Source organism: Brassica napus, assembly GCF_020379485.1.
Source record: "Brassica napus cultivar Da-Ae chromosome A1 unlocalized genomic scaffold, Da-Ae chrA01_Random_32, whole genome shotgun sequence".
Lineage (NCBI taxonomy): Eukaryota > Viridiplantae > Streptophyta > Magnoliopsida > Brassicales > Brassicaceae > Brassica > Brassica napus.
In genome coordinates, this window is record NW_026013917.1 from 26,707 (window position 1) to 37,817 (window position 11,111).

General features: G+C 38.6%; 2 protein-coding genes and 1 long non-coding RNA gene across 5 annotated transcripts; 2 read left to right on the forward strand and 1 right to left on the reverse strand.

Moving 5' to 3' along the window:
• The first annotated feature begins 1,551 nt into the window (after positions 1–1,551).
• LOC125593902 lies at positions 1,552–4,119 on the forward strand. Its single transcript, XM_048770260.1, has 5 exons — positions 1,552–2,264; positions 2,658–2,787; positions 2,871–3,158; positions 3,243–3,470; positions 3,562–4,119. The coding sequence occupies exons 1-5, from the start codon at positions 1,825–1,827 to the stop codon at positions 3,874–3,876; spliced, it is 1,401 nt and encodes a 466-aa protein (XP_048626217.1). The 5' UTR covers positions 1,552–1,824; the 3' UTR covers positions 3,877–4,119.
• Positions 4,120–7,544: 3,425 nt separating this feature from the next.
• On the reverse strand, positions 7,545–10,552 carry LOC125593903 (probable cyclic nucleotide-gated ion channel 20, chloroplastic). 2 transcript variants are annotated; one of them, XM_048770261.1, is made up of 3 exons: positions 10,404–10,552; positions 9,449–9,695; positions 7,545–7,973 (listed from the first exon to the last, which is right to left on the reverse strand). In XM_048770261.1, exons 1-3 carry the CDS (start codon positions 10,458–10,460, stop codon positions 7,711–7,713), a joined length of 567 nt encoding a protein of 188 aa, XP_048626218.1. In that variant the 5' UTR covers positions 10,461–10,552; the 3' UTR covers positions 7,545–7,710. The 2 variants fall into 2 exon arrangements, with proteins under 2 accessions (XP_048626218.1, XP_048626219.1); XM_048770262.1 differs by lacking the exon at positions 7,545–7,973 and adding an exon at positions 8,803–8,964.
• LOC125593904 lies at positions 7,981–9,513 on the forward strand. Of its 2 annotated transcripts, none has more exons than XR_007329707.1 (2): positions 7,981–8,483; positions 8,609–9,513. It is a non-coding gene; the product is annotated as an uncharacterized LOC125593904 (long non-coding RNA). The 2 variants fall into 2 exon arrangements; XR_007329708.1 differs by having other exon boundaries at positions 8,715–9,513.
• Positions 10,553–11,111: the final 559 nt, after the last annotated feature.

The following is an 11,111-nucleotide window of genomic DNA, read 5'->3' on the forward strand; positions in this document are numbered from 1 at the left end:
TTTTGTAGGTGGTGGATTGTTTTTTCGTGACCTTTGCTCGAGAACTTTGCAGAAAGATCGTCTCCAAATTCTAAAAAAAAACATTATTTTGATCATCTGCAATTTAGAGAAGATCTTTCCACCATCATTTTTTGACGTGATGAAACATCTCCCTATACACCTCCCCTATGAAGCTGAATTAGGAGGACCTGTCAATTATAGGTTGATGTATATCTTTGAAAGGAATTTCAAAAAGTTGAAAGCAAAAGCAAAGAACAAAAGATTTGTTGCTGGATCGATTGTTGAATCATATATCAATGAGGAGATTGCTTACTTTTCTGAGCACTACTTTGCTGATCATATACAAACAAAATCAAGTTAAAGACCTTCATTATCCTGCAGATTCCTTTTTTCTTGTATACTCGTGTTCTTACTTCAATGTAATGTGGTCCATTAATTTGTGCAGGTTTACACGATTTGATGAAGGTGAAGTTCCTGTATACTGTGTCAGCGGAGTACCTGATATATTTACACATGTAGGTCGGTCGACAAATGCATCAGATGAAGCTGATTACTATGGGATCTTAACTGATATCATTCAAATTGAGTATGAGGGGGCAGTGAATTTGAAAATTACATTTTTTAAGTGTAAGTGGTATGATCCTATGATTGGTAGAGGCACTCGGCGGAGCAATGGTGGCATCGTGGACGTTCTTTCATTGAGGAAATACTATAAATACGAACCATTTATTCTAGGTACGTACGTATTATTTATACATATTAATTAATATAAATAAATATGTATTATTAAATTTTTATTATATGATAACAGCATCTCAAGCACATCAAGTTTGTTATATCCCGTATCCGTACGTAAAGAAACCAAAGCAGTTGTGGTACAATGTTTTAAAAGTGAATCCGAGGGGAATCATTTCAGGAGAATACGAAGACAGCGAACCGGCAGTGTTACAACAAGACAATGATGATGCTGTATTGATGACTACAATTGAAGATATACCAGTCGACCATTTGTTACATGCTCAAGGAGAACCGATTAATCTTGATATTGATGTCGAAGATGCAGAACCGGAGGATGAATTCCAGTGTAATCTATCCTCGACTTCTTCTGATGATGAATGTGAAGATGGAGAAACACCATCCTAAAATGTTTTACCATAACTTATTAAGTCATATCCCTAAACTTATGTTCTTTACTTTTAAATAATGTGTTGTTTACTTCCTAATAATGTGTTTTTATATTGTTAAGTGTTATATCCTAAATTGCTATATCCATTGATCAAAAAAAAATTTGCTAGACCCTAAATTGTTATAAGCAAAGAAAAATAAAATTTTAAACCCTAAATTTTTATAAGCAAAGGAAAAAAAATTGCTACACCCTTTACCCTAAACCCGACTTTTCCCCCTGAATTTTTCTAAGTCCCCCGGTAAAGTGTAAACCCAATTGAAAAATTTTCCTAACTCCCGCCTAACCAATTAATCAAATCCCGCTAAGCCCAATTTTTAGACCCAAAACCAAAACAAAACCAACCTAAGCCTAATACACTCAGACAACCGCATCTCACTCTCTTTCGATTAGAAAGAACCCTAATCTATCACCCTCCCTCGAATCTCACTCTCTTTCGATTCCACCGAAACCATAGAACCCTAATCTCTCACCCTCCCTCGAATCTCACTCTCTTTCGATTCCACCGAAACCATAGAACCCTAATCTCTCACCCTCTCTCGAATCTCACTATGTCCAATTCCTAATCGCTGAATTCCAGAAACGCCTCATCTCTCTTTTGAGACCTAAAGAACCCTAATCTCTCATCTCTCTTTGAAACGATGTCATCAAAAAAGAAGCAGAAAGTTTCAAAAAAATCTCCCCTTCCCTCGCAGTACCATTTCGTTCCTAAGACGACAGCTCCTCCTGTCCCCAACCGCCGATCTCCACCAGGCGTGAGTGACTACCCACCTCCGAGGCAGCTCTTCCAAGACTCAGAGGCCCAAACTCAAGCTGCTTCAGGGCCTCTTCATCAACCATCTCCACCGCCTCTTCATCAACCATCTCCACCGTCACAATCTCGACGGTCCGAAACGTCAGCGACACGACGTTCGCCCAGCAGGTCTCAGTCTCAAGACTCTGCGAGTACAGAAAGTCCAGAAGCTGTGGAACCGACGCTCTCTGATGAGCAGACTCGTTTACTCAACCAACTGCTATCCCAGCCAAACTGGGGCACTGACATACCAATCCTTTCTCCAGCCTTTGAGCCTGGAACAACATGGTAACTATTTTTGTTTATGTGTTTTGAGTGTTATATATATTTTTAAAGAACTCGACTTGTCAATTTGTGAATATTTGGAGTGATTGTTGATGTTACTTACTTGAGGCTTTGCTACTGTAATATTAATTACTTGCATTTTCGTTAGTCACTGATTCTTTAATTGAGGCTTTGCTACTGTAAGATAAATATTTGGAGTGATTGTTGATGCTATATACTTGAGGCTTGACAAGTCACTGGTTTCTGTGTTTGGAGTGATTGTTGATGTTATTTACTTGCATTTTCGCTAGTCACTGGTTCTTTAATTGACTTTGGCTTGCTTTGGTTGGCTTTGTCACTGAATAATTACTTGTGTTTCACTCGAACATATTCATTATTTTGCTTCTGTGTTTTGAGGTTTGGTCGTGACAAAGGGAAACTGACCCGGAAGATCACAAAGACTTTTACAAAAAAGTTTGATGAAGCTTATTACAGTTGGAGTGTTGTGCCTCAGAACAAAAGAGAGACGATATTTGTAGAATTTGCAGTTAAGTTTTATCTTCTATATTTAATATCAGTTTTTGTTTAAATTGATTTTTAACATCAACCTTCTCTGTTTTTTTTTTGTAGAAAACTCACACTTGGGATCAAATACACACTGGTATTGTTCAGGAGAAGTTTGAGGCGGTATGTCAGCGACGTATGAAGAACATGGTTAGCGTTCGTAGGAGGTCACGAGTGCGACCACCCTGGATCCACGGTGAACTGTGGGAACAAATGACTGCGTATTGGGACACTCCCGAAGCGGAAAAAAAGAGTCAGACAGCATCGGACTCTCGGTTGTCTGACCGGAACGGACTTGGTCCACACAAGCACAACTCCGGCCAGAAGTCTTTCGAACAAATCGAACATGAAATGGTAAGTCCTTTCTCCCTCCAATCATACAAGTTAAACTTGTATTTGTGGCATTTAACCTTTACTTCTTTTTTTTATCCTTTTTAGGTTGAGAAATTGGGCAGACCAGTTACTCTTGGTGAAGTTTTCATGGAGACACATACAAGAAAGGATGGGACCTTTGTCGATTTGAAAGCAGAGAAGGTTGCAGAGATGTATAAGAAGAACAAAGAAGCCAAGTTGACTGCCCTTGAGGCTGAAAACTCACAGACTTCAGACAGTGCTTCCAATGATCCACAGCTCTCCATAGAGGAGGATAATAAGATATTCCTTTTGGTAAGCTGTTTCTTTTATTTTTTTTGTTTGTTCTTTATACTTGATACTCTTTTCTTCTGCTTTGTAGTAACAATTTGATTTGTTTTTGTAGTCAACTTTCACAAATGAAAGAGGACAGCACTATGGCATTGGAAGCCTCCAGCAAACTCTCGTCAATGGGAAACGGACGTTCAGTGAATTATCTTCATCTGCATTCCTCGACATGAATAAGCTTCTTGAAGATGCTCACCACAAAATAGAAGAGCAGGCTGCTTCTAATGCAGCAAATGCTGCTGTTATTGAAGAGCAAGGTGCTTGTATTGCAGAGCAATCAAAGCAGATCAAGGAGTTCTCTATAGTGGGGAAGTTTCTAGCTGCAACTAATCCATTATATAATGAGTTTGTAGCTGCTAATTCCAGCACCTGATCATGCTTTCCTGTTTATTTACCTAGAAACTTATGACTTTTGTAAGTTCTTTTGTTTAGTTGCTTGTTTCAAACTTTTGGAGCTTTAACATTTTCAGTTTCAATATTAACCACTGCTTTTTAATTTTACAATGCTCGATAGCATAGATTTATTAGCATTACAAACCAGAAAGCACCTAAAATCGGAATGGCAAATTCAAAGAAACAAAATGAAGAGTCGTAATTCAGTTGGATAAAATTACAACATTTTACGACTAAACCGCGACTGATAAAAACATGTAGTCGCGAAGTAGTCGCAACATTAGCGACTGAACTGCGACAACAACTGTGACTACACTCAGACTAAACAGGTAGTCGCTAAATGGTTGCAAAATTAACGTTGCATTGGGACTACATCAGTGACTACACTCGGACTAAACAATTAGTCGTTAAACGGTCGCAAATTTAACGACTACACTACGACTTCATGCTCCGACTAATTGATGACTCCTAATAACCGACTGATTAACAACTGCTGATAAACTAAGTAATTGACTAAAAATAGTCCTATATTGGACGTGAAGCAATCAGAGTGTAGTCGTAACACATTATGACTATTAGACGACTATATGCCGACTGAATTGTTTAGTTGTAAATGTGTCGTAGAACAGTCGTAATATAGCGACTGATTTACGACCAATATAACTACTGACGCGTTGATTGACGACCATGCTTAGTAGTCGCTATTCAGTCACAAAACGTCATTTGCGACTGTTTCGCTTCTGATTCTGCAGTCGGGAACTACTTGTTTTCTTGTAGTGCTCCCGCAGTTGGAGCGTGGGTTTGATCACGCCAAGACTGGATCTGAAGTCTGTAAACAAGGTCGTTGGTAGGCCCTTTGTGAAGATGTCAGCGTACTGGAGAGTAGCAGGTATGTGCATTACTCTAACTTCACCCATTTTTACTTTTTTTCCCGTACGAAATGGATGTCTATCTCAATGTGCTTTGTACGTTGATGCTGTACCGGATTCGTTGAGAAGTATACCGCACTAACATTGTCACAGTATACCAATGTAGCTTGTTGAAGTGGATTGCCCATCTCGAGGAGGAGGTTTCGTAGCCAGCAAGCTTCAGCTACCGCATTCGCCACGACTTTGTACTCAGCCTCCGCGCTTGTTCCTGAAACAGTGGGCTGGCGTTTTTCTGACCATGAGACCAGGTTGTTGCCAAGATAGAGACAGTAACCGGAAGTGGAGCATCTTTTTGTTGGACATCCACCCCAATCAGCATCAGGTAAAGCCGTTAGCGTCAATTTCTGTTGTCTTAGAAGCTGTAGACCGAGCTCTTTGGTACCTTGTATATAGCGGATAACGCGTTTGAGAGCAAGGAGATGGCCTTCGCGTGGATCGTGCATGAAGAGGCAGAGTTGTTGCACCGCATAGGATATGTCTTGTCTAGTGAATTTCAGGTATTGTAGAGCCCCGGCCAAGCTTCGATATTCAGTCGGATTTTGGAGTGGTTTGCCTTCATCTTCCGAGATTTTTGATTTCAAATCCACCGGTGTAGCGCATGGTTTGCACTCGGACATTCCAGCTCGTGCAATGATGTCCTCAGCGTACTTGGACTGATTTAGAAATAACCCTTTGTCGTTGAATGTAGTTGAGATGCCAAGGAAAGAATGGATGATGCCTGAATTTGACATAGGAAACTCTGACTTCAGTAGCTTAATGATCGTTTCCTTTAGAGTTGTCGTCGAGGCTGTGATAATGATGTCGTCGACGTATAGAATCAGATCTGTATATAAACAAGCTTGTATCCATTTTGCTTTGCTCAAAACCAGCATTAGTAATAAAATTCACAAAGCGAGCATTCCAAACCCTTGGGGCTTGTTTAAGGCCATAGATAGATTGCTTAAGCTTGCATACATGATTTGGTTTTGATTGATTAACAAACCCATGTGGCTGAAACATGAAGACAGGTTCATCGAGTGTGCCATGGAGAAATGTGTTTTGCACATCAAGTTGATGTACATCCCAGTTATTGGCAAGAGCTAGGTGTAGCAGCGTGCGTATGGTGGCTGGCTTGACGACATGGCTGAACGTTTCGCCGTAGTCTATGCCATGCTCCTGGGATTTTCCATTAGCTACCAGTCTCGATTTATGTTTCCTGAAAACACCATTAGCATCATACTTGTGCTTATGAAGCCACATTGATCGCACTATGTTAGTGTTTGGAGGCCTTGGCACCAAATCATAAGTATCACTTTTAATAATAGCATCATACTCGACATTCATGGATGGATTCCAATTTGGATCATCTAGAGCTTGAAGATAGCTTTTTGGTAAAGGTGATTGAGTTTGAGTAAGAAGTGAGAAAATCTTTTTGGGTTTGGAGATGCCATGTCTTGATCTTGTTGACATAGCGTGCCTAGGTTCCTCTGTTGCTACTGGAGCAACTTGAGTTGGCGCCCCCTGTTGTGGAGACTCTACAACCGGAAGAGTTTGTGTAGATGAAGTCTGAAGTATTTGTTTGAAGATAGGAGAAGGCTCGGTTTCATGTAACAAGAAGTCATAGGAGATAGGTTTGTTCTGTTGAGATTTTTCATAAAGAAAGCTTGTTTCATCAAAGTTCACATTTCGTGAGATGATGATCCGTCTGGTGTCGAGATCATAACACATGTATCCTCGATGATCGTGAGGATAGCCAAAGAAAACACATTTAGAGGATCTTGGTGAGGGTTTAGGAAGATGAGTGTGGTTGATGTTTGGGTAACATAAGCAACCAAATACTTTTAAGTGTGAGTATGATACCGGTTTGTTAAAAAGAACAGAGAAAGGGCTCCTGTTTTGAATGGCCTTTGAGGGTAAGAGGTTGAGGATATGGACAACCGTATGAAGAGATTCTACCCAAAAAGTTGATGGTAGATGAGCTTGAAAGAGTAAGCTACGCATTGCATTATTAATTGTGCGTATCATCGTCTCAGATTTTCCGTTTTGTTGAGAAGAGTAGGGACATGAAAAACGAAAGGTTATGCCCTTTGAAGCGAAGAAATCATGAAACTGTTTGTTATCGAACTCACCACCGTTATCACATTGAAGTGACTTTATGTCTTTACCAAATTGGTTCTTGACATAGGTGGTGAAGTTTAGGGACTTCATCTTCAACCTGCAAAACAATTCCTAAGATTGTCTAGAACCTATGGAATCAAGTGTTGAGAAGCAATTTTTGCTAGAGAAAAAGTGTTTTGGATTTAAGGTTTATAATATTGTAGTCACTAATATTAGCAACTAACTTATAACCAAATTAGAATTGAGACTAATTAGCAACTATTTTTTGATACTAAAGCGTAACAGAAAAAGTGGTATAAAATTTTGTGCAACTACAACTATTAGTTAAAATAGTTGCTAATTTACCACCGATTAAATAGTTTCACCGTAGTTTCACCGCAGTTAAAATAGTTGCTTTTTTTTGCAACTAATTTGCAACTAAACATTTTCTGCGACGAGGTTTTTTTAACTACATTTAGTAGTTACAAAATAGTTACATTTTCGATATTTGCAACTACCTTGTAACTATTGTTGTAGTTGTAAAATTGATGTTTTCTTGTAGTGAGAGTTTTACAATGTCAATTTTTTTTTTACAATTAATACTATTTTTATTATTTTTACTTTCTCTTTTATAAATAGAATATTACTTGGCAGTTTCTTACTGATAATTACTTTAATGGTGAACATATATATTCACCTTAGGTCTTTAGAAGGTGAACCAAAAAAAACTCATATAGTTATATGACAACCACCAAGCATATATCATCAAATATCCATCGAGAATGAAGACAATAATCTAAAACCGATGACTAGACTGAACAGTACAATCTTTTAAGCCGTCTCCTTCTGTATCTCCAAGCCACTTGAATCTCCATAGCAGCTCGTAGCCTCCAATATGGAGATTCGTACCTTATGGCTCCTTGCACTTTACAACTCCCTAGGAATCTCGAGAACAATCTCGTGACGTCATCAAGATCTGCTACACTGAGGGAAAACACATCCACATTTGTCACACACCTAACAGATCTGTAGCTTAACAATCCCTTTCGTTTAATCCATATCCTAGTCCCATCTGAAAATTTCAAAGCATATTAAGACCACCTCCATCGGCGCTTCTTAAATGGAGGTTCCAAACAAAAGAGAAAAAAAATAAATGAAAAAGGAAAATAAAACACAGAACCCGTGTTTAAACTGGGATTTTTAGGATTGTTAGGAACCCTAACGTGTCACATTCTTATTTGACGGCTCATTTATGTCTCTCTCTCTCTCCTTCGAAATCCCATTTTTTCTATTCCTCCTCCAAGCTCGATCTCTCCATCTTCTATGTCGATTCCAATAAGCTCTACTTTATTTCAACAGTGAAAGATTGGTAACTCTTCAAGCTAATAAAATCTTTCATTATCCTCTCCGTCGAATCTAATGACCATGGAAGCTCTCTCAACATCATCACACCTCTCTAATTTGCCCCAGTCTTCGTGTTGGTCCTGTAATCCGTGAATCCACAATCTGAGAATCAGCAACGGATCAAGCCACGGAGGGCTTCGTATGCAAGCTCTCTTACACAACGACACGCCAAGTGAAGGTAAATCTTTTGGATTCTCATGGAAAGTTCAATTTTTTTTTTGTTGTGGGTGGGATTATTTGTATTGGGGGTACCCTTAAAGATGCTTACTTTGTTATTGATACGAATCTTAGATTGGTGTACAGATTAATTTGAAGTAGATCATTTCCAGTGGCATATAGCTTCTTCTTATTGTTGCTGTGAAGGAAAAAGATTGAGACTTGTTCTCATAGTAGTATAATCGATGTGCAGACATGAGGTTGTAGGCTTTACAACCAGATAAGATCGCTGTTGATGGTGGTGAGCAGAACGTCAAGGTACTTTATCTCAAATCCCTCTCACTTGCTTTAGATTCTCCAAACATTCTTGTCCTTTGGTAAATTGAAGTAGGTTCTTACTTGATGGGAACTCTTTGACATGTTCGATAATGTGAAGAACACTCTCTTTAGGATGCTTGATGGAAACTCCTCGAGGGAGATGATGTGATGAATGTGCAGATATGCTACAAGAAGAGGACTTCAATCATCAAAGTGTTTTTGACTCGCATGGTTACCACAATGGCGGATGAAAGAGACGAGTCTCAGAGCATTGAGCCCACAGGTAACAATGATCTTGTGGTAAGTAGTATGTAGAGAGAACAACAATATGATATGTAATAAGTGAAAGTAATCATTAAAACCTTATGCTAGTTGATGTATGACTTGTTTTGATCAAATGGAATCAGTTTGTTAAAAAATTTTTAAGAACCTCAAAGAGAGGTTCTCCCATTGGACCATGAAAAAATTAATAACACTAACAAGGGTTCTAAACTTCTCAAATCACAAAATCAACTATTAAATTATTCATTAGAACCCATTATGGGTTCTAACCAATGGACTTGCTCTAAGTACCCAGATGCAATGTTATATTGTGGTTTAGTCCATGTTTTCAGATTTTATCACAAAACATTGAGAGTTATGAGCACATAAAGTACACAAAGGATGTACCGGTGTTTGAAGCTGCTCGTTCCAGGCACCAAGAAAGAAGTTCTTCACCAAAAACGTCTCCCTCTGACAAAGATATAACTGAACCGTCTTTTCCAATGCTCTCCATCTCACCTCTTACTATGAATACAATTTTCTCAATTACATCTCCAGCGGAAAAGACCACGCTACTCGATATGTAAGTTATATGTTTTAGCCTCTCACGGATGGCATTTAAGATTGATTCATCCATCAGCGTAAATATCCTTACCTGCAGACCCATTAACATTTTCAATAATCTACCTGTGTGAGAGAGAGTGAGTGAGACTGGGTGGGTGGGTGAGAGGTTGTGAGGTTGTGAGTGAGAGTAAGAGCGAGAGTGAGTGAATAGTGAGGGAGTAAGAACAATGGGGAGATGGAGTGTGATGTAGGCCTAGGCATTATACCCGAATCCAAAGAATCGAATTGAACTAAACCTAATCCGAGATAACTAAAACCGGAATCGGACCAAAACTTTCAAATATTCGAATTTTTCCTATATTTAAATATCCGAACTGAACAAAAAATCTAATGGGTATCCATATATATAGTTATATTATTTAAAATATATTAAAAAGATCTGAATGTATTTGAAAAATTAAATTATCCAAACTACTCAAAACTATCTGAAACTATCCAGATATTTTTATCCCAAAATCGGAACTATCCGAGATTTTTATCTAAATCATTCGAATTATACGATAATTTACATGAAATAACCTAACTGTACCGAGCCTAGACTGTTTGGTATTTGAAAATTTTCTAGTTATTATTTGGATTAAAATAAATACCAGGACCGATCTGAAACCAAACAATTCAAACCGATCTGAACTGAAAATAATGGATCCTGAAAATAGGGCCCTATCCGAACTATCCAATACCCAAAATTCTCAATCCTAACCGAACCAGCCGAAACACCCATGCCTACTCTTATGTTTACCTTATTGAGAAATTTGAAGAGATGTCGTCTTATATCTCTTTGAAGGTCATCAGGCATATTATTAAAGAGTAATTCTTCGTCAACTCCTCTTCTAGCAGCCCAGTGGAACCGCTCAACCTCTAGCACCCTCCTGAAAATATAGAAAAAACTATTTAGTTAGCTTTATGTTTAGTGACATTATACAGACTGGGACGACATAATTCTTCAGAATTCAACTTTAGAGGCAAAGTTTAAGAGGCATAGTCCACATACTTTTTATCCCTCTGGAAACCGTCTATGGCTCATCCATTGCTCTGCATCTCGCTGTCTTAGCGTCATTTCCAAATTCCTAAGGTGGGCAAACAGACTCAACTGAGTACTTTGTAATTTAGAGAGCATCCACCATGTCTTGACATATCTTCTTTTGTACAACGATGGGAGTTAATTACCTTTGGCCAAGAGTCTGTAGGAAGTTCTGCATATTACCGATAAGAAATGCGAAAAGCAAAAGTCCCAGTCCGATAATGCCCATTGTAAATAAGACCTCCCAAATAAAGTAACTTGGGACTTGGTTTCAGCAAGCGTGCTGATTTGCTTCGGAGAATAGTAAACAATTGACAATTGACAATAGGCCAGAGTCAGACTTTCCACATATACCAACCAGAGCGGGACTTGATATTCAAACCCATAAAACATTCTAATAAGGTAGCTTTCATTTAAAAACATATT

What these genes read in the sequence shown, in the direction of transcription:
- LOC125593902 (XM_048770260.1), top strand. Translation starts at nt 1,825, where the DNA reads ATGTCATCAAAAAAGAAGCAGAAAGTTTCAAAAAAATCTCCCCTTCCC. An exon ending in TTTGAGCCTGGAACAACATG is followed by an intron (nt 2,265 to 2,657) that starts GTAACTATTTTT and finishes CTGTGTTTTGAG; the next exon opens with GTTTGGTCGTGACAAAGGGA. An exon ending in ATAATAAGATATTCCTTTTG is followed by an intron (nt 3,471 to 3,561) that starts GTAAGCTGTTTC and finishes TTGTTTTTGTAG; the next exon opens with TCAACTTTCACAAATGAAAG.
- LOC125593903 (XM_048770261.1), bottom strand. Translation starts at nt 10,460, where the DNA reads ATGCCTGATGACCTTCAAAGAGATATAAGACGACATCTCTTCAAATTT. An exon ending in TCTTCAAATTTCTCAATAAG is followed by an intron (nt 9,696 to 10,403) that starts GTAAACATAAGA and finishes ATGGGTCTGCAG; the next exon opens with GTAAGGATATTTACGCTGAT. An exon ending in ACGAGCAGCTTCAAACACCG is followed by an intron (nt 7,974 to 9,448) that starts GTACATCCTTTG and finishes TGAAATTTTCAG; the next exon opens with ATGGGACTAGGATATGGATT.